The following is a 21,096-nucleotide window of genomic DNA, read 5'->3' on the forward strand; positions in this document are numbered from 1 at the left end:
TGTGGTGTTTTTCAGCAGTAGAAAATACTTTGACCCTCGAGCGAGTAGTAACCTAAACAATAATTATTTTTAAAAAATCTCTTCTTTCCAAAACAACGAAACACATTTAATTCGAAGCAGACACCGACGCTTGAGGAATCGATAATTACGTACTCGGTTACGCATTATCGAATAGGCACTTAAGACAAAGGGTTCATGGGGAATTCAATAGCAAAACCCCCTCGTGTTCAACTACAACTAGTCGTACATCCATTCGGGTCCTCGATTATTTACAAACCACTCATGCAAGTGACCTTTACGCAACCAGCAATACGCGAAAGTTTCATCCTGTGATGGTAAAGTTGAAACAGGATGTACAACGCATGACTAAATGTCAGAGCCTGAGCAAGAAAAAAACACTATAAAAAAGACCATAAATCGTAATAAAACAAAATTTTTAATTTGCAATGGAATTAACGTTACACATCTTTTTCAGTTTTTTCACACCCAAAATCTAAATCAAAAAGCAACGTACTATTCTCGTGTCAAAAATGGATTACTCCCTAGGATTTAGGGATATTCGTTACTAGGTTGCCATAAATTTGGTTAGGTTGGAGGCTATGTGGTTTCTGGTGACAAACAAAAGATATCCCAAAAATGTAAGACAGCAAATTAATTGTAACAGTTGCAAATGACTAATTTCTTGCTAAGTAATAGATGATTTTTCATTTCACAATCAATTTTGGTTACTGGCGGCATATTTATTTGGATTTAATCTCTCAATTCAAAGTAACCAACCTTAGGCATTCAAAATAACTTTTGAAAATTCTAGTTACACACAACATGAAAAACGTTATTTCCCTAAAAGTTCGAATTCTAGGGAGTAATCCATTTTTGACACGAGAGTATTCAATTTTGTTTGAAAGAAAAAATAGATTTTTGATTATACCTGAATCATAATCCCTTTTTTTGACACTAAAATGCGTGCGAAAATAGTATATTAAAAGACAAGTTTCATAAGACCAGTCTTAAAGCACGAATTCAAGATTAAAAAACGAGTGGCGTAGCCACGAGTTATTTTAAAGAATGAGTGCTTCAAGGTCTTATGAAACGAGTTTTTTATACTATTTTTTGTAATTTGACCTTTTTAAGCCGTTTTTAAACAAAAATGTTTACTTTCCTCGATTTAGGAATTTTTGTGGCGGTTGGTAATGTCTTAATTTTAAAAGTGAAAATTTGATCAAGTCTTCAAAGTCGCCTTTTGTTTTATCCAAATTCTGTCACAAAACACGAACATGGAAGATAATCTTTCATGTATGCCCGCTGAAATATGTGAAATTGCCAAAAATACGGTCGCGAATTTGTTGCCTGATAAATTCTGATAAATAATTCTTTACACATTTTGTAATTTAAACTGACACGCATGACAGATCAAGCAATGCCAACCTAAAAATTTTCGTAAAATGTTCCGTGAAATAATGGCTATAAGGACATCCCAGATGATGACGTCGCGTTCATTAATATGTCTATTAGAGAATCAAAATGGAGGCAAATTACAAAAAGGGCCCTTAAAACACTAAAGCTTTAAGGTCGCTTAGGTAACAACAAATTCACTTATATTTTGAACAATGGTAAATAGACATTTATACACAATTTATAATAGCAACGAAACAACAACAATTGACCATTTCTATATCATCGATTAATGACACAGATTACTTCGGAAAAGGTATTTCAATTTACTTTTTTTGTTATATTTTTCAGATTGTAGTGCAGCTATAATAAAAAATAGCGTATGCTACACGTTTATAAGGGCCTTTAAAGCACTTGCGACGTTAAAAGCACTTCGCTACGCGTGGTGCTCTTAAACTCGTCGCGCGTGCTTTAAAGGCTTCCTTATAAACTTGTATCATAATATATGTACTATTATTTTCGTTTATAAAAATGTGATAAGCTCCTCAATCTAATCGTTTGTCATTTCAATGAAAAGTTAGTAGGTACGAGATGATCAAGAAAAACTGTTTGAGTTGGTAATATTGAATTTTATTTTTAAATACTACAACTGGAGTAACTTCCGATTGTTGACAGCTTGACACTGAAAATAATTGTTCTGTGTTTCCCTACCATTTTATCGCTGTTAATGTTACCTCCGATATCTGTCAGATAAACGAAGAAAACATATTCGGTTGCAGTGCTGCAAATAGCCGATTAAAAAAGTGTTCTTAATTGTATTTTCTCACTTCTCCTGACTGCACCCGTGATCACTCCATTTCCGCATTTCAGGCAACGGCTGTCGCGTCGCCGGCTCCCTGACAATATTCGGGAACGTCCTCTCCGTCTATACCCTGGCGGTGATAACCACCGAACGCTGGTACACCATCACGTGGGCCATCCATCTCAACAAGCGCCTCAAATTACGCACGGCCGTCCGTGTCATGATCGCCGGCTGGATCTGCGCCCTCTTCATGGCGTGTCTACCCTTGGTCGGCGTCAGTAGTTACTCCAAAACCAGCATATGTCTCCCCCTGGAGAATAAGGGCAAAGCGGACACCATCTATCTCTCCACCCTGTTGGCTTTCAACGCGATCGCTTTCGCTCTCATCTGCGTCTGCTACGGGAGCATGTACAAGTCGATCAGGGAGGGCGGGCACACGGGATCTACGACTTCCGTCCGGTCGGATCTCACCGTGGCCAAGAGGATGGCCCTGCTGGTCTTCACGGACTTTGCGTGCTGGGCTCCCATTGCGTTTTTCAGCTTGACGGCCCTCCTAGGTGCGTAACCCCGAGATTCATCACCCTTTTATGCAACCAAGACTGCGTACCCGACTTTGCGTCAGAATCACGCAAAAAATGTGAACGGTAACAATTAGAAAATATTAATTGAGGCTGTGATGTAGGTCACCCCCTGATCACCGTGACCCAGACGAAGATCCTCCTCGTCTTCTTCTACCCCCTCAACTCGTGCGCCAACCCCTGCCTGTACGCTCTCCTGACCCAGCAGTACCGACGTGACTTCTTCATCTTGATGGGACGGTACGGCTTGTGTAAGGATCGTGCCGAGAGACACAAGGGCGCCATCGGCGGCAAGCCGCTCCCTTACGGTTCCGGGCCCCAGTACAAACGGACTAGCGGCGAGGGTACCATGAAAATAAACAGTGGCGGAGGGAACAACCACAGGGGTTCGCTCTTGACCACCATCGTTTCGGTGGAGGTACCGATGGTACGGACTAGCTCGAGGAACAGTGCGCGATCCCGTCCAGATTCTTTGACTGCGGTGCCGGAATACTCTCTCCACCAGATCAACCTCGGTGTGATGGACGACTGTCGCAAGCTCACCTCGACCGACAACTTGTAAGATTAAGATGTGTACAGTTGATGTGTCGATGACCAGCTAAGAAGTGTGTGTGTGTGTCACTATTAGTGTAATCAAGTGTACGAAACTGGTTGAAAGTTGTTAATCCCGACATTCCGGTTTGGTAATCTGCGAATTTTCATTTTCATTTCAGCGTCCAGTTATTGGAAAAGTGGAAAGTAGAAAATATGGACATTGCACCCCATTGTTAAGTTAAAATTAATAAAAGAAGCTGTACAATACGGAATATGAGGTCGCTTTGGAGTCTAAATTTTATTCATTAGGTATGCCTTACTGACCGAAAATAGCGATCATACGGTATTAATTTATGTAGGGCAATATTTTTCATTTATGGTGACGGCAAAATGTAAAATAAAATGGAAACCAACATAACGTCTTTGTAGAAGACATTGTAGAATATTAGGTATGACCTTCTTACATTTCCTCCAAGCAAGCAAGACCCTTGAAATTGAAACATAAACATTCTGTCCTTTATTAAATTTTCCCTAGACTCGGTATCTTAATTCCCTTTTATTTAAGGAAAGTGTAAAATCCAGACATTATCATTGCTTAATTGTTAAAATAAGAAAAACAAAGTTGTATTTCTCACCTGGTGTAATATCGTTTTATAAATAAAAAGTAATGTTGCATCTTATGTTTTGTTGATCCAGTTTCAACTTATACATAGTATATTATAAGTGATAGAAATGCATCATTATACAAGAGTGAGAATTTTGACATTTTGACACTTCTCACGAGTTTCATAATGGCATTTCGATCACGTGTGATATACGATGTTTCATCTTACAGGTGGAACTATTGCAAAAAAAAACAAGAAATGAAGTTTCACTCAAGTAAATTGACAGCTGTCAAAATTAGTCACTTGTGAGTAGGTGCTTTATGTCAAGTTAAATGGCAGCTGTCAAATTTACTCTTTAGTGAGTACTTTATCTCACTTGTGATTAAAATTTGACTTCTGTCACCGAAAACAATCGTCTAAGAGGCCGATTTCAAGTTGAGTTGCAACTTGTATTGTCATGGTAACGGCACAAAATTGCAAGTTTGAGAAAGATGACGCATATTAGTAATTAATGTGTAGGACAAAGATAGCTACACATTTGCGCTGCATCATATATTTGTCACCCCGACTTGAAATCGGGCTGTTAGGTAGCTCAAAAACTCCACCTGTAAGATAAAATAAATTAATGAAAGCATCGTTATGAAGCATGCAACTGGGTTCCCTCCACATATGTGAAGAACCATAGTTAGGTATTTATGCAACAAGTGCAAAAAGTGAATGATATTGCACGCGACGTGAAAATTGTCCCAAGAGCCGCAGGCGAGCAGGACTACACGTCAAGAGCAACAACAATTTTTGGACGTGTTGCATAGGTAGGTACAACATTTTTTCTACGATCGAACAAAACAACGAGAAAAAAACAACGATAAACAACAGTTCAGTCCTGTGCGTCATGTGTGAAAAATGCAATAAACACTCACTTTTTGCATGATCGTAGACAGACTGTTGACAGATGCGTACAATAAAGACTTTATTGCACTAGTGCAATTAAGAGGCACTTTTACCACTAAAAACAATGGGCCGTATGATTTTCTTTTCGTTAAGCCTTTCATTAGGTAAATAATTGATTAGACAAAGTGAGAGTATATGCCAAGCACTATGTTAGACAGAGAGAAAACAATTTAACGACGTTCTTTAACTTTAATGAAAGGGAAATCATACGGCCCAACGCAATGAACTTGCATACTTGCATAACTTTCCTTTCCAATCCAATTCAAATTGACTTTAAATTAAAACACTGGACGAGTTGAATTCCGAAATAGCAAAATCCTCCACTGGGGACGTCATTTTGTCGACTAGGAACAGAGAAACGTCAGGCCAAGTTTAAACCTCGATAACTCGGCCATTATAAGTCTTATGTCAACTTATTATAAATGAAATTGTTCAAAAGAACGGGCCTACAACCTACACTCTACAACTAAGGGACGATTTCATAATCGCAATTAATCCACCATTAATATTTAATGGTACCATTAAATTAAAAAGTGATTTCATAATTTTTTTTAATGTACCATTAGAAGTTAATGTTTCATTAACGTTAATGCCACAATTTTGGCCCATTAAAAATTTAATTCTACAATTAACCTCAGTATCTGTCAAAAAGTGTTTTATAAATCATAACAATGAATGCGATTGATACAAGTAGTTGATCATCATCTGACGATGAAAATGATATGTGGTTTGTACGGAGACTAAAAAGGTATAGTTAAAGAAAAAACTACATAGGTACCTAGAAATTTTCGACGAATTAATTTTTTTTTCAACGGTTTCGAATTAATAAAGATACTTTTTATATTCTACTTGGGCAGATTCAGGATCGAATTAGACCTGCTACAAATAGGTAAATTACAGATCCTGTTTATTTTTGTTCAGAGAAACTAAGTTTTACTTTATACGAGTACCTATACGTATTATAGAGGAGGAAGCCTAAAATCAGTTACTCAGTTGCTCTTGGCCCTTAGATTTTATGCAAGTAGAAGTATGCAATGATCGGTTTCCGATTTTACCGGTGTCTCAACATCTTCTGCATGTCAGATAATTAAAACGGTATCTGAAGCTATTGCTTCTCTACGTCCAAATTACGTTAACATGTATGAGAATATTGAAGAAATGCACAGAAGTGCTGAAAGTGAAAAGATGTACCAAATAGCAAGAGTTCCACGTATTATTGGTGAAATAGATTGTACTTTACTGAAAAAAATATAAATCTATAATAAAAATCTTCTATCTCAGACAGAAGCAACAGTTCTTCGTCTTTTCAGAAACGGCTACGTTTTGTTTTCTTACTTTTGTCCTCCATTTTATTGAATAGACAGGGTATTTCACGAGTGAGTCCGTTAAAATAAAAAATGCAAAAATGCCGGACAGTTTTAATTTCAGTACCCAGCTTTTTCGGTAATGTAGTGTGGGTTGCATTTTTAATTCCGTCAGGCTCATTATCACTCGCGAAATACCCTGTATACGCTCGAATACTTTACTTTTTGAATGTCAAATGTACGAGACGTCAAAACTAGGAATACCAACCTAGCATTATTTTCATCTAATTGTTCATTAGTTAATGTACGTTAAAAACTGCATTATGAAATCATTTTGATTTAAAGGAAGTTTTAATGTTCCCATTAAATTAATGTCTACATTAACTAATGTTCCATTTGCATCAAATTTATGAAATCGGCCCTAACTCTTTTGAATTTTGTGAGCCTTTCAATTTAAATCGAATAATCAGTGTTGTCAACCGTTTCCAACAAAAGACAAGCGGATAGAGACTGCTAGCGACTTTCATTCCCAGTTTGGCACATGCGTATAACTAATAGGACTAATAGTGAATTCATTTCATAAAAGCAATATGTAGGTAAACTTTAAAACCGTCATAGTACAAGCGAATGTAATTAAAGTTTAAAATAAAACTGTTTTATTTAAAATACAAACTACGAGTAGATAGTTCAGCCTCATACTACCAGCGAGTGTTGTTTCAATAAGATTTACTAGAGATACAGCGTGTCTCAAAATTGACGCACTAACTACTTAATCTTATCGAGAATGTTTAAATGTACAAGAGAAAAATATGGAAAAAATTCTTCAGACTTAACATTTTCAAATCGGGGAGGGTTAAATGTAAATAAATTTGGCATCGTTGCACGTAGGTAGTTTAAATAATAAAATTTACCTACATTTTAGCACTACAGTAACCTGACAGAAATGAAAATACAAGTGGTTCACGAGTGATAATGTGCCCGATGGAGTTAAAAATGCAACCCACAACGCATTTTCTAATATAATTTTTTTGACATTTATCTCAGGTTTACGGTAATCTCTTCTACACCGTAGTGCACCGTTAGTGCCCTATTTTTGGGACATCTGTATTTGAATACACACATTCAAATCTTTAAATATTTTTTTATTCACTAATAAGAAAGTTAAAAAGTTAACAGTAGACATAACCACTAGAAATTAATATATTTAAACTATTTTTTATACATATGTACATGTACATTTGTTTTTGACTAATTTTCCTTTGACTATTGACGATTGCACTGATCGCAATCTTTTCTGTTTCCTCGGCATTTGGTTTCCTTAATCTAGAAGTGCAACGTTTCTTCTTTTTGGTGGAAAACAATCGTCTTTGTGGTTCAATCTTTTTATTATGCGGAATCAGAATTTTACGAGCTTTAATTTTGATTTGGCTATTTTTTTGTCGTACAGCCGTAAGAGTTGGGGCTATTGGTGCAATCATTTTTTTCAGTACTTCCACTTCTTCCATGGATGTTATTGAATCAATAATATTATTCAATGATTGATTTTTTGACTTGTTTTTGTTCGTTATAAAATTTATTTTTCTATTATTGATTCAAAAAATTGGAATTCACGCATAGTTATCGGTGCCTGAAGTGGGTCATTTTCTAACGTGTATTTCTTTTTGCATTGTTAGTAAGATCGAAACCATAGAAACCATACAAAACAGTGTGTGAAATGCGATTTCACGCACACGACTATTTCTGTGTTTCACTTCACGCACTGTATTTTATTAGTTACCTAGCAACATGGTCACTGCATTGAAACTTCAGAGTTCCTTCAAAAATTTGAATTTTTAATTTCAATTTTTTGAATCAATTATAGAAAAAATATTGTTTATATTTCGTGCGTGAAGATGTTTTTGTGCATTCAAAGGCTTATACTGCCTCGACCTTCGTCTCGGCGTAAAAGACCTTTTCATGCACAAAAAACACTCTCTTCACGCACTTAATATAAAAATAACTATTTTTCCAACTTTTTTTTTTCTCAAAAATTTCCTTATGTAAGATAACAACATTTTTATACTGTCATTTAGACAATTAAAAGGGCTATCAGAATCAAGAAAAAAAATAAGGTGTTTCCACTTAAAAAAAGTATCGATGACGTCATACTCGAAAACAAATAACTGCTTGGAATTTTATTTTGTACTAAAAAATGTATTTTTATAAACTAAAATTGACTTGTCCAAAGATTTTTTTGAAAAAAAAAAGTTTACTTTTTAAAAAATGTATTCCATACTTTTGCCGCTCACTGTATATTAATTTCTAGTGGTTATGTCTTCTGTTAACTTTTTAACTTTATTAGTGAATACAAAATATTTAAAGATTTGAATGTATTCAAATATGTATAGTAAACCTTATTGAAACAATTTTTTAGGTAGGTACTTTAAATTGATTGTTTAAATAATTTTCTAATATTAAACTCGCTGGTAGTACAATGAGGGACATGGAATCCTGGGCAGTCTGCTATTGTCATTTCAGAAAGTGTCAATGTAAAAGCACCTTTACTGTCATTATAATTGATATTTTCAAAAAAACTGTCAAATTAACTTAAGGTTGGTTATGAGTAGCTAAGGTATGGTGTAGAAATTTTGACAACTGAATGACACATCTGCCCAGTTTTCCGTGTCCCCAATAGTATGAGGGTGAACTATCTACTGGTAGCTTGTATTTTAAATAAAACAGTTTTATTTTAAAGTTTAATTACATTCGCTTGTACTATGACGGTTTTAAAGTTCACCCACATATTGCTTTTATGAAATGAATTCACTATTACTCCTATTAGTTATACGCATGTGCCAAACTGGGAATAAAAGTCGCTAGCAGTCTCTATCCGCTTGTAACAAAAGTCCCACATCGCGGAAACTAGGCCAGATCTGTCAATATCAGCTGTTTTCTCATAACAATAGTGACACATGTAGTGAACCGTTGATTTGATCAGTTCAAGCTTCAAGTGACTAATGTGAGAACTATTTCCATTATTTCAGAATAGCTAGTGATGCGACGACTTGGTGAGTATTCTTTTCAAAGTAGTCGCGATTAAACAAGCCATATTTAAGAAATAAGGTTAATTGATTACATCTTTTTAGACATTTAAACCATGGAGCAGTTAGTAACGAGCTTAGACAAACTTTTAAAATACAAAAACGAGGACCCCTCCCGTTTCTACACATACTTGAGCGATCTCGTTTTAACAGAAAATGATGAAACGCATTTCGTCGAGAGTTTCATCCCAAAAGTCTATTATCTCTATGACAAACAGATTTTACGTAAGGACATCGTCTATCTGTCTCTGCTCGCAGGCGAAAATCACACCGTTCTAAACAAATTCATCGAATACGACAAATCGGTTTTCGTTCTAAACATTCAAGATCCAGTGTCACTCTTCGATTACTATATTTATGAGAAGAAACATTGGATTTACGAGATCGTAAACAATCCTGACGCGTACCCCAAACTCGCTGCATTCAAAACTATTTATAACAAGTTGAAAATGATAAAGTATATCACTGTTACAAACTCACCAGACGTCGATATCGACTGTTTACACGCCATGTCGTCGCAGATAAACGTTGAACTTTTGGAGGATTTTTGGAAATTTTACATCGACCAAGTGAACAGCTTTATTGACGTGGTGAGGTTCTGCAAGAAGATCGTACCGACCGACGTATCCTCCAGCAGATTGTTTATTTGCGCGAGCCAAAACTGTTTGCTGGACACCCTCTCGACTTACGCAGACCTGAGCGACATGACTCACTGGGAGGAGATTCTGGAGAAGTTGCGGTCAGAAGGCAACGCCGACCAATTAAATGTGTTCACAGGATTCGTGATAATGGCCACGCTCATTAATTTCCTGATCCGTGACAGTTATAGGAGCGCCAGTTTGAAAAAAGATTTTGTAAATAGTCTCTTTGACTGTGTGAAGAGTAAACTGATAGAGCTGCAAGACAAAAAACTGCAGATTGAACTATTGGAAAACATCTTTTATTTGCTTTTCAACAGACACGGCAACGACTTCACCTGCAAAGAGAAAGAAGTCAGATTCGTACTGTTTTTACTGAAGGCTGTGATAGAAGAACTGAAATTGAAACGAGTATACGAGAAAAACTCAAACGAGCACGAGAGACTGGAGAATCTTAACGTACACGTGGTGGACATTTTGTGGCGATTAGACTTGATCGTCAATACCAAGATGACCCCCAAAGTCGAGGAACAACTCCTGAGCTATATGTTAGCGCCCCCCGAGTCCCTGATCCACATCTGCCTCAAGCGGGAAAACTTCGAAAGGGCCTACGAGGTGATCGAGGTGAGTCTACAGATTAAACAGAGCTTTTTCCAGTCTTTTCTGGGCGTAGATTTCGTAGTTGGTCGGTTGGTACTCGACTTTTTCTCCGTCTTCGGTGTGGAAAATCCCGGGAGGGTTCTGCATGAAAAATGTTTTTGCTTCGTCGATGCTCTGTCGGGGTCTACAGATCTTGCAACAACAGCAGCAGCAGCACCAACCTGAAATTCTTTATCAGAGTTGTACCATTTGTCGTTTTGCGATTTACGACCTCTCTGACACCAGCACGGTATGGCTATTATGGCGTAGACGCAGAACCAGATCAAGGTGATTCGCAGGATCTTCTCGAACAGGTTGAGGATTGAGTTTTTACTTTTGGCGGTCTGCAGGTCTTTTACGATGCATTTCATTGCTGCCATCCCTGCAATTTCGAAATTTTAAGTTTAGCCTGACAGAATCGGGAATCTGCTTGTTTTATCCAGGAGATTTCGAAAAATTAAAAGTTACAAATTACATATTTAATTTTAAAATTTAATTAAAACAGAATAGAATGTAGTAAATTACCTACTGTTTTTGGTTGTTGTAGACAACCGTGCGGGAATATTTTTCCCACACGGTTGGTCATAACAACTAGTGCGGAAATATGCTATTGTTTTTAATTCTCGGTGTGATGTAAGTTTCCTAAGTATGACGTCACACAACGTACTAGACCATCAACAAATTGCAAGGAACTGTACCACGTAATGCGTATCGATCGCAAATCGCAGTACATTTATTTGTTACACAAAATTCATTACTACCTATCCCTTTTTTCTCTTCGGCGGTGCAATTCTTCGCCTCCGTGAACTCCACCACCTTCTCCACAGCCTCCTCCAGCGACTCGTCCTCCTTGACATCGGTGAAATTGAGAGTGTTCTTTTGCTTCTTCTCCGTTTCAATTTCCGCCTTATACTCCGCTCTAAAATTCTTATAGTCATAATTCTCAATTTTGTCAGTCGACTGATCCTCCTCCTCCTCCTCCCTCTTTCGTTCTATTTTACTCTCGATGAGGCTCTTAGCCATTTCATTCAAGTAATACACGTTTTCATTATCCTGTTAACGCCGATTAAACATCGAACGAGCGACCCAAAAATACATTACCGGCTGGATGAAATCGCCGTTTTTATCCACGAACCCTCCTTCCCACGGAACGGCGTTCTCCAGGTCGAAGTTGTGCTCTTTAATCTTCACGTTGTTCTCCGGTTCGGCCCTGTTTCGATTCCATTCTTTCTTGTTGTGACGCAGAGCGATCTGGTGTATCCTAGAGTACTTTTTCTGATCAGCCGAAGGCGATTTCGACCGAATCATCTCATCCTCGTCGTTGAAAAGATCGTCAGATTCCGACAATTCGGAAATCACGAAGGTTTCAGCGTCGTCGAGTTTTATCTCATAAGGAGGGGGCCAGATGCCCGACGCTTCCCACAAAAACGTTAAAAATATCAAAATGACGTACATTTTAAATGTCATAATGAGTCGCAGTTGTTTTATAGATTTCCAACCTGAGGGATACCGATCTGGCTCACGAGGTGACCTACGCGGAGAGTTTTCTCAAGTTTAGGAAATTTCTGAGGAAAAACGGGAAATTAAAAACGTCCGTGGACCAATCAGTCGAAGATTTCATCCGAACGAATCCTCCCAGAGTCAACGCAGAGCACGAACGGATTATAGAGAAGTTCTCGGAGAAATTTGATTTTGTCGCACATTTCAGAGCCGAAAACGAGACATTTATGAACGTTTTTGATTTTGCTCTGACTCAAACCACTACCTGGGAGGAGTCTCAGTTGATGTTGATTCTGGCAGGAAAGAAATTCAGTCTGGATACAAATATTAAGTCAAACTATCTGGATTTTTACAAGAAAATAACAGAATTGGCGAGGGTGGTGGGCCCCAAGGATAATGTGTCGCTCCCGGAGATCCTGACGTCTCCAGATTATCCCTTAGACGTCGACATCTACAGAAAGAAAGAAGACTTCTATCAAAATTTGGAAAGGTTGTATGACGATTTTGTGGGTCAAGTGAGAACCAACGAACCCGGAACCCTCAACAAGAACCACTTGAACCACAAAATTCTACTGAAAATCAACGAGTTGTGTCATCGGTACGTCCGAGAGACTTCGAAGAATAAAGAACCAGAGCAATACTTACTCAAAGTGTTCAACTATTTGAAGGCGTTCTCGAAGATCCTCTACATAGAGCAGAACAGCTCCGACATCATCTCAAAAGGCAAGAACACTTCGTATTTCGAAATCTTCAATTTGAATCGGTCCGAACTGACCGGAAAATTGCTATTCGAGAAACAACTCGACCCGACGGAGTTCGAGAAATACTTCGGAAAACTGAAATTGGACTTTCTGTATCACGTGGTGGGAAACTGCTTCCCCACGATCAATCTCCACGTCCAGGAGAACGTAACGATCGAGGAACTGTACCACGACAACATGTTGTACGTTCCCAGTCCCAGCATCATCGCCTACATCCAGAAGAGGAACTGGTTGCTGGCTTTCATCTTGAACGAGATGTACAAAGTCGAAGGAACGAAAATGAACATCAGTGAAGTCAGACTCAAGACATTCTTCAACTACCTGAAGCTACCAAGAATTCAGAATCTGAAGGTGCTCTTCGACAAGAACGACATAGTCGCGGCCTTGCAGAATTGCATCAACGCCCAAAAAGTGAAGTTGCATTTTAGGGAACAGATCGTCGAGACCGACTCCGGCTCGATCCACTCTCAAACCAGCAATAATTCCGACGGCCTCGAGACCGGTGAAGAAATCTTGGAAGACACCAAGACGACCAACTGGAAGGCGTTGTACGACTTGATCGAGAGCGTTCCGGAGAACCAGTTGAAGAAGAAGTCGGAGTTGATAATCCTGAGGGACGAGGTTTTGCTCAACCTGGTCCAGGACGGATTCGAGCCGGAGTACTACAAATTCGTCCATCTGATCGACAACAGAGAATTGAGGATCGACACCATCATCAATAATTTCAAAAAGTGGCCGGGAGAGTTCGCCGTTGACATAATCAGAATGGAGATAAGCAGATTCGACTGTATGTTGAACACGAAAGTGGAGATGTTGCAGGATTGGTTGCAGCACATCGAGTTGAACGAAAAGGTGGTAGAGTCGTCGAGTCCAGTCTCATGAGTAATGTACATACTTGTTTTTAGCTGAAGGGCGTGTTCGATCTCACGTTTTGGTACAAAAGCTACAATTTCTGCAAGAGCGATACGGAAAGTGCCTTAGGGAAAATTTTGCTGGCGAATAATGTGAGTACCACAAAAAGATGAACATGAGAAGAGTAGAGAGTTTGTGAAATGTGACGAACTAAAATCTTAAAAAAATACTGTTTGTTCTGGCGTTCCGCGGGGCTCCATTTTAGGACCTCAGCTGTTCGCTGGAGGGTGACTGTTATTTTAAATCGTTTTGTTGCAGATCGATTTGCTGTTGGATTTTATAAAATTGTACAAACCGTCGGACGAAATATTGTGCAACATCAATCCCAACTATTTCACTAAAATAATGGACCTGAACATTCCCCTCACTAAAGTGAAAAATCTCCTGGACAGTTTACCGTTCGAACACGCCATCGACGTCTGTCACATCCTCCTGACGATCCTGAGAAACTTAGAGTACCTCCAATTCATCGCCGACTACTTGAACACCAACGTCTCGGACGACATCTTCCTGAAAAACGTCCAAGTCAGTCTGAAAATGTTGTCGGTTTTCACGCCGGTTGAACAAGACCAACTCTTTTGTCTGATCAACGAACCCCTGAGCATTCTGGAAGTGTTGCTGATGAACACCAAACTAGACAAACTTTCGACTATTATTGATTCGTTGAACGTCAAGAACACAAACGACAGCGAAGCAGTGATAAGCGTGGAGACCGTCGACGAGTTGCTGAGGAAATATGCCGAAAAGAGTTTAGATTTTCGGGTGGTCACCCACTCCAGCCCTCACCTGGTCAGAACTCCGGAGTCCACCAAACTCCTCCAGTCCTTAGATTCGCTCAGTTTACAATCCGACAGAAAACAATTCGTCGTGCCGGAGACGGTGCCGACCAAAGAAGAGTGGGTCCCGAACGACGAAGTGGTGGAGTGCATGTGTTGCCACCAGGTCGCGTTTTCGATGTTCAACAGAAGACACCACTGTAGAAGATGCGGACGAGTGGTCTGCTACAACTGTTCGTCTAAGAGAATGCTGGTCCCCACGTACGGCGACATTTTGTTGCGGGTGTGTTCGGACTGTTACAGTCAGACCTCAGAGGACGGGGGCTCGTCGGACAAAAGCGATCTACCCTCGACGCGCTCCCTCATCCAGGAGTATTGGCTGCTGAACGACGACTCCGAACATAACAAGATCATAAGGGAGGAGTTCTCGTACGAGCATGCCCCCAGCACTTCGCTTTGTTTTTCCATTCTGAAGTACCACTCGAAGAGCGTCGAATATCCGAAGTAATGAACGACTGAGAGTGTTTGGAGCAGTTTGATATTTGATTGGTTTCAGGTTCTTGTTGGAACAGTGCGAAGTCATGTTGAAATTATTACAGCCGAGTCAAGAGCCCACGCAAGAGATTGATTATTTACTGGTGATCAAGATGTTGAAGTAATTAAGAGAGGATTTGTGGAGTGAGAAATTTGTGTCAGGAGTATTGTTAATTTGGAAAAAATAAAGAGACCAATTCGGATGAGAGCAGTTAAAATAATGAACTGATTTCTAAAAGTAATAAAAAAATTAAACGAGGAAATTAGTTTTGTAGTCAGTCCGTTCTGAATTTGAAAGCTTCACTTGCGGAGTTTTGAAGATGAAACTAGACGAGTTTCTCACTTTACAACTGTCTGGTGATGCATGAAAGAGTAAGATTATTGAGATTTGCACTGTTGCAGGTCTTTGGCAATAGCTGCGAAGATATCTTCGAACGAGAGCATGTTGAGTTCGGCGGCTTCGAAGGCTGACCGGATACTCTCCCAAGCAGAACTCTTGGCCTTGTTGGCCGAAAGGGGTTGTTTGAGTTTGTTGCAAACGGACAGCTCGCAAAATCTTTACGTTGACGCCACGGTCTTGCGAAGACTGCGAGATAAATTGCTGCAACGTGAACAATGGAATTTGGCATTAGAAGTATCGACCAAAGCGGGACTGGATAATACAGGTAATTTATTTGATTAATTTGCGTGCAACGTGCGTGAAATAATGGAAAGTGTTTAAATCTGGAATAAATTCCTGGCTTGATGAAACTGTCGTCGGCAGCGAAGCAAATCCGATGAATAATTACTATGGTTGTTGTTGTTGTCAGGACAGGAATAACAATGAAGACAAAATAGAGAAATTTTCGTTTTAGGTGTGTTCACGGCGTGGGGTAAGAGCTGTTTGAAAGCTGGTTGTCTCCTCCTCGCCAGGGAAAAATTCCAAAGAGTCCTGGACAAGAACAGCCAGTACGAAACGTCCTCCATCAGCCGGTCCGACTTGAACAGGAGTCTGGACAGCCTCAGCCTACCGAGCAGATCGAGAGTGTCTTCGAGGATTTCGATCGGAAGCACATGTTCAGAAAGTAAACCGCTGAAAGATCCACCGCTACTCCACGAGATCGTCCAAATTCTGGAGAGCAACACCAGAATCGTACACCCCAAAGCTTTGAAGAAAGCGCAGAGCATCCAGATATCTGGATCACTGTCGAGTCTCAATCAAATGTCACACTACTCCGTGCAGGTGGACACGGCTTTGAGTATAGTGAGTCGAGTGAAAAACCTGCAGCAGATAGCGTCGGGGAACTACTCGCTGTCGCGAGACAACGAGACGAAGTCTTGCGCCTCCAGACCCACAATCGACCCGATTTTCTACGACGAGTGCGTCTACTACTTGAGCAAATACGGGACTCACCTCAGCTTGCTGGAATTTTTCTTGAGGCACGGCGACGTACACGAGGTTTTGGTCTACATCCTCGAAAATCAACTGAGCTCGGAGATTTTTATAGAAATTTACACCAAGTGCCTTAAAGAAGGTGTGGTGAATGTGTTGCAGGGAGAGATGTCCAAAATTGATTCGTCTCTCGAGATCTGGAAAGACCATTTGAGGCAGATCTGCCGCCACTTGGAGAAACATCAGCTGTTGAACTGTCTCTACCAGCTCCAGATCTACATAGGGGATTACGTGAGGGCGTCCATGACCTGCATCAGGTTCTATCAAGATAACGTGAAGAGTTTCACCGAACTGGCAAATAACGTCGGTTATTTGCACAAAGGCGAGCAGCATTTGAGGCAAATTTTGGAACAGGAGCAGTGGATCGAAGTGCGATCAGGTAAAAATCTTTCAAATTGTCCAGCAGGTAAAGAGGTTCGAATTTAACGCCACCTTCTGTGACGCAATTTTGGCGGCAAATTTGAAACTGGAATGAAATTGTTTTAGTGGGTGACATAAGCAATTCGTCCAGAGACAATTTCGAAGAAAGGATACTTTCCAGCTCGGATTTAGTCATGAGAATCGACACCAGAGATGTCAACAAACACATTCGTACAGTTGAAAGACAAATCGAAATCGTCAAATTCCTTTCTCGGTGCGAAGCTCAGGGAGTGAACATGCGAGAACTGTTGAGGAATCTTGTCTCGAGCAAAGGTAACAGACCGTGACGGTGTATCACACTTTAACTTGAATTAATTGTAGAGTGTAAAAGCGAACAGAAATTCGAAATTCCCACTTTATTCGGGTCAACTTCCGACAAAATAAATCTGGCTGTGATGGCTATCATCAGTAAGGAGACCGTGGAGGAAGGATTCAAATTAGCCACGAGAATAATAGATGATTTCGCGCTGAGACCCATCAAGGTTTATTGTCTTGCTGGGAAACAATTCGCGAAATCCGAGCGCTATAACGGGATCACGCAGCTCGTCAACTGCATCAAATCCACAGGAGTGAATGATTCTGCGATTTCGGACATGCTGGACGAAATGTTGGCCCAAACTGTGGCGACTTTGGTTAAGGCCAACGCGAGCGGGACCAGAGTCGAGGATCTCATTAAACTCATCAAAGACAAAGCAACAAAGGTGCTATTTTTAGACCCACGTGACTCTTTTTTTATCATTGGCTTGCAGATCTCTGCATACATCGAGGCCAAACAGCTGAAAACCGCCTACTTCCTCGCGGTCAAATACAAGCGTACAGCTGACATCCGAAGGATACAGAGGGAAGCCGAGCTTTTGAACATGCCCACTATCAAAGCGCTCTGCCAGAAGGTCCTCCAGAGTTCTCCTCAAACTTCCATGTCACATTCCTGAAATAATCAAACGTTTACAAGAGGCTGTGAGTCTAGTACCAAATCAAAAGATGCAATATTTTGTATTTATAATTAAGTAAATAAAATTTTATTGAGAAGTGTGTAAATTACAGTGCATTCAACGATAAAAAAAAAATGCAATTTACGTTTCGTAATACTTCAGGGAGTCTAATATCACATTACCATCAACTTAAATATATTTCTAGGTATTAGAAAAATTACTGAAAAAAAAATCAGGTTTAGCAGTATTAAAAAATGAGATTAGTCCTCCAGAACCGCGTCTCCATTGGTCTCGTGAGCCTCGCTTGACACCCCATTTTGCAACTCGCCGTTCAGTTTCTCAGCAAAACTGGTATCGATTTCAGATATCTGCTTCAAGAAGTTTTCTTTTTGTTCAGTGCTCCACTGCCCGAACCACTCTTTGAACAGTTTAACCTAAAAGTGATGCTGTAGAACAGCAACCGGAAATTTTGTGTACTCACTCTGCATTCAAATAAAGACATCGGTTTCTCGCGGCAGTTCACGTTAGCGATGCTGTTGACGATGCCGTTGACGTATGCCTTATTGGTGTATTTTTCTGCCATGATAGGCAGGAAATCGGAACGCTGCAAGTCGCTCCATTCGTGGAACCACTGAATTAAATATCTCATTTGGGCTTCGGTGCTTAACATGTTTCTATAATTGGTCAGTGCAGTCTTTTGAGTCAGTCACTGGAACAATAACACCTTCACTATCGTTGTCTACGGTTCCACTACGTGTTGCGAATTGGAAAAGAAATAAAAGAGAAAGGTTAATATTATACCATGACACTGCAAAGCTATTGTTGACAATATTCAGCAACAGTCTTTATTCTTGGAGGAAGTAATTGGATTACTTACGTAGGGTTTCTTACCAAAATAGGGGATCGAACTTATAATAACATTCTTCTAATCAGGTACACTTTACACTCTTATTACTGTAAAAAAAAACTTGTTGGAACGGTGAACCGTGATGACCTCGCACTTTTTAAATTGCGGCCTTGACCTGGCTTGATCACACGCGGCCGATAAAGCAGAGACCCGTAAGTAAGAGTTTGCCCTAATTTTCAATTCGAATGAGAAAAATTAGATGAAATAGAAAAATAATAACGTTATCGAGTGCAAGAACGGCAAGACGTACAACAATAAGAGAACGATGGAAAGATTAAGCAGCAAATCAATAAAAGTTGTGATAAGGCAAAAACACATTTGTTTTTGTCTGACAAAATAATATGGAGATAAATATGCGGTTGTACGATGGAAACTATTTCCTAATACTTACGACAGCTGCACAAACTATTAATTTTGCATTATTTGAACTTGCACTTCAAATCAAATTTTACGTGACAGACAGTGCGCAGTGCCACCAATGTGGAGTGTTGCCAATACAACGGTTTCAAATTTCCTACACTTTGTAGACAAAATAACAAAATATTAAATTTAAGTTACACTGTTTTAGGAATTGGAACTTATATAACTGTTGTACAGCTCCGGACAGGTACAAGTACACTTCTGTGTTTGTGAGAATTTAACTTTGAGGAAATCGAGAGATGACATAACCATAACCTATAGTACTTTGTAGCAAAATGTCTCTGTCTCCTATTTGGAAGTCTCCGTTCACCGATTTCACCGGAGCGATTGTGAGTCACCAGTGGGGCGGCAGATGTGCCGACATGGAGATGAGAGCCTTGGATTGCCTCGAGGCTTACGGTCTAGACCGTGGGGTGAAAAAGTGTGAAACCTTGATCACAGACTTCCAAGAGTGCGCCCTTCGTAAGAAAGAAATGGGGAGAATCGTGGCGATGCACCACGAAAGGAGACGTCAGTATAATGCAGGCGAGAGGAGCAAGGAGGACCGCTACGCTCCACCTCCCAAGCCTGAAAGTTTTTAGTTTGAAATTTTCTGTAGTTGAGTGTTAAAGTTGTAAATAAAGAGTCTCTTCGACATAAATAATTCAAGTTTATTTTGTACAAAATATGTAGAATACAATAATTATTAAAAAGACACCAATTTAGTGCGTATTTTGTGTTCAGCAGTGCAAATATTTGTTCATTCATGCAAATATAATACTGTTGATTAACAATCATAAATGGAAAAGGTACAAAATGTACGTACTATTGTTCAAACTGATCAAGTGTACTTGTTTTGAAGGCAATAATTTTTACCAATTTATAAGTGTAGGGATGGGATCAAAATCCTACATAGAAGCTGATCAGACAGCTCCTTTAATCTCAATGTTGTAACATTTTACGCGAGTTTCTTAATATTTACATGGTCCATCTGTGTTTTACTATGATTCGTGTACTTACTGCTGACTACTCTTAACTGGACAAATAAGTGTCGATAAATCATTTGAAAAAAGAAATCCGTGCAGGTGTTAAGAGTAGTTATCAGTCTCACCGAGCCGCGTTAAACTGTGTCTGCGTAAAACACTTAAACTTTAACAATTATCATAAGATTATTATAAAGCATCCGTAATTAAGTGCCAATCTGATTTTAAATTTACAATCACATAAATCACGGCCAATTTTACATTCATAAAAAGGTTTCTTTTAGCTTTCATGAACACATTAAATTGACATAATATTTTACAAATACATAGTATAAAATTTATACATGTACAGTGGGCCCACAAAACAATGCACAGGGGATTACCAGAGTTCGTTAAGAAATTGGCTAGTCAACACGCAACCAGTTTAAACTGGCCATGCGTTGCTAACAAATTCTCCATCAGACACGCAATATCGCTGGCATACCACAGAAAAACAACACAGTTATGCAGTTAAATTATATGTAAATTATTGCGATAATACAATATAATTGAACTGTAACGAGTTGTAAACGCGACATTAATGCTCCAAACCTGCAACAAATCTATTCGTTACGCTTGTATTGTTCTCGTTATGTAACTAATATATTCCAGCACAACGACAGCATCACATAAACGTTCTGAACACGTAACAGATCTGTTCATGGCGATTGATATGTTCTCGTTGTCTAATGAACATGTTCCCTGTCTGGTCTTCTCTTTAATCCCGAATGCATTATTTTGAATTGAGTTTTGTACTTATGAATACATGACTATACGTTACAGTTCCGTAACTTTCTTAGCCTAACAGTTGTTGATAAAATTTAGTTAGTCAAAAACCAACGCTCGTAATTTCCCTTGCCCCGTGATAGACAGATAACCTAGTGTTGATTTTCAAAAATCGCTCCACAAGGTAACAAGACGGCAAAAAGATCAAAATGTCTTGTTATGACCGATTTCTGAAAATCGTATAAAAGATAT

The 21,096-nt window shown here is 39.3% G+C and overlaps 5 protein-coding genes across 12 annotated transcripts in view; 3 read left to right on the plus strand and 2 right to left on the minus strand.

The window, feature by feature from the left end:
- LOC138124552 (lutropin-choriogonadotropic hormone receptor-like) overlaps nucleotides 1–3,975 on the plus strand; it is a 112,639-nt gene extending 108,664 nt beyond the window's left edge. Inside the window, exons 13-14 of the mRNA XM_069039631.1 lie at nucleotides 2,263–2,751; nucleotides 2,877–3,975. Coding sequence (XP_068895732.1) covers nucleotides 2,263–2,751; nucleotides 2,877–3,334 — 947 coding nt within the window. The 3' untranslated portion in view covers nucleotides 3,335–3,975. The remainder of the gene's footprint in view (nucleotides 1–2,262; nucleotides 2,752–2,876) is intronic.
- Nucleotides 3,976–9,055: 5,080 nt separating this feature from the next.
- Sptz (zinc finger FYVE-type containing 26 spastizin) lies at nucleotides 9,056–17,887 on the plus strand. Its single transcript, XM_069039617.1, has 11 exons — nucleotides 9,056–9,213; nucleotides 9,292–10,508; nucleotides 12,014–13,636; nucleotides 13,690–13,788; nucleotides 13,955–14,976; nucleotides 15,029–15,127; nucleotides 15,409–15,671; nucleotides 15,861–16,817; nucleotides 16,925–17,131; nucleotides 17,180–17,559; nucleotides 17,608–17,887. The coding sequence occupies exons 2-11, from the start codon at nucleotides 9,303–9,305 to the stop codon at nucleotides 17,788–17,790; spliced, it is 6,039 nt and encodes a 2,012-aa protein (XP_068895718.1). The 5' UTR covers nucleotides 9,056–9,213; nucleotides 9,292–9,302; the 3' UTR covers nucleotides 17,791–17,887.
- LOC138124566 (uncharacterized) lies at nucleotides 10,165–12,070 on the minus strand. Of its 2 annotated transcripts, XM_069039656.1 has the most exons (4): nucleotides 11,625–12,070; nucleotides 11,285–11,576; nucleotides 10,756–10,905; nucleotides 10,165–10,705 (listed from the first exon to the last, which is right to left on the minus strand). In XM_069039656.1, exons 1-4 carry the CDS (start codon nucleotides 11,988–11,990, stop codon nucleotides 10,515–10,517), a joined length of 999 nt encoding a protein of 332 aa, XP_068895757.1. In that variant the 5' UTR covers nucleotides 11,991–12,070; the 3' UTR covers nucleotides 10,165–10,514. The 2 variants fall into 2 exon arrangements, with proteins under 2 accessions (XP_068895757.1, XP_068895755.1); XM_069039654.1 differs by having other exon boundaries at nucleotides 10,165–10,905.
- Nucleotides 17,848–19,210, minus strand: LOC138124575 (uncharacterized protein C14orf119). 5 transcript variants are annotated; one of them, XM_069039674.1, is made up of 3 exons: nucleotides 19,089–19,210; nucleotides 18,272–18,499; nucleotides 17,848–18,224 (listed from the first exon to the last, which is right to left on the minus strand). In XM_069039674.1, exons 2-3 carry the CDS (start codon nucleotides 18,458–18,460, stop codon nucleotides 18,051–18,053), a joined length of 363 nt encoding a protein of 120 aa, XP_068895775.1. In that variant the 5' UTR covers nucleotides 18,461–18,499; nucleotides 19,089–19,210; the 3' UTR covers nucleotides 17,848–18,050. The 5 variants fall into 5 exon arrangements, with proteins under 5 accessions (XP_068895775.1, XP_068895774.1, XP_068895770.1 ...); XM_069039673.1 differs by lacking the exon at nucleotides 19,089–19,210 and adding an exon at nucleotides 18,682–18,839; XM_069039669.1 differs by lacking the exon at nucleotides 19,089–19,210 and adding an exon at nucleotides 18,668–18,829.
- Nucleotides 19,187–19,760, plus strand: ND-15 (NADH dehydrogenase (ubiquinone) 15 kDa subunit). 3 transcript variants are annotated; one of them, XM_069039661.1, is made up of 3 exons: nucleotides 19,202–19,220; nucleotides 19,266–19,304; nucleotides 19,389–19,760. In XM_069039661.1, exon 3 carries the CDS (start codon nucleotides 19,393–19,395, stop codon nucleotides 19,696–19,698), a length of 306 nt encoding a protein of 101 aa, XP_068895762.1. In that variant the 5' UTR covers nucleotides 19,202–19,220; nucleotides 19,266–19,304; nucleotides 19,389–19,392; the 3' UTR covers nucleotides 19,699–19,760. The 3 variants fall into 3 exon arrangements, with proteins under 3 accessions (XP_068895763.1, XP_068895762.1, XP_068895765.1); XM_069039664.1 differs by having other exon boundaries at nucleotides 19,203–19,220; nucleotides 19,266–19,326; XM_069039662.1 differs by having other exon boundaries at nucleotides 19,187–19,326; nucleotides 19,379–19,760.
- The last annotated feature ends 1,336 nt before the right edge of the window (nucleotides 19,761–21,096 follow it).

The sequence above is a fragment of the Tenebrio molitor genome, chromosome 2, assembly GCF_963966145.1.
Source record: "Tenebrio molitor chromosome 2, icTenMoli1.1, whole genome shotgun sequence".
NCBI classification, from domain to species: Eukaryota; Metazoa; Arthropoda; class Insecta; order Coleoptera; family Tenebrionidae; genus Tenebrio; species Tenebrio molitor.

What these genes read in the sequence shown, in the direction of transcription:
- Sptz (XM_069039617.1), top strand. Translation starts at nt 9,303, where the DNA reads ATGGAGCAGTTAGTAACGAGCTTAGACAAACTTTTAAAATACAAAAAC. An exon ending in AAATTTTGCTGGCGAATAAT is followed by an intron (nt 13,789 to 13,954) that starts GTGAGTACCACA and finishes GTTTTGTTGCAG; the next exon opens with ATCGATTTGCTGTTGGATTT. An exon ending in CTGGTGATCAAGATGTTGAA is followed by an intron (nt 15,128 to 15,408) that starts GTAATTAAGAGA and finishes GCACTGTTGCAG; the next exon opens with GTCTTTGGCAATAGCTGCGA.
- LOC138124566 (XM_069039654.1), bottom strand. Translation starts at nt 11,990, where the DNA reads ATGACATTTAAAATGTACGTCATTTTGATATTTTTAACGTTTTTGTGG. An exon ending in ACGGCGATTTCATCCAGCCG is followed by an intron (nt 11,577 to 11,624) that starts GTAATGTATTTT and finishes CGGCGTTAACAG; the next exon opens with GATAATGAAAACGTGTATTA. An exon ending in CGAAGAGAAAAAAGGGATAG is followed by an intron (nt 10,906 to 11,284) that starts GTAGTAATGAAT and finishes TCGAAATTGCAG; the next exon opens with GGATGGCAGCAATGAAATGC.
- LOC138124575 (XM_069039674.1), bottom strand. Translation starts at nt 18,460, where the DNA reads ATGTTAAGCACCGAAGCCCAAATGAGATATTTAATTCAGTGGTTCCAC. An exon ending in TGTCTTTATTTGAATGCAGA is followed by an intron (nt 18,225 to 18,271) that starts GTGAGTACACAA and finishes CATCACTTTTAG; the next exon opens with GTTAAACTGTTCAAAGAGTG.
- ND-15 (XM_069039662.1), top strand. Translation starts at nt 19,393, where the DNA reads ATGTCTCTGTCTCCTATTTGGAAGTCTCCGTTCACCGATTTCACCGGA.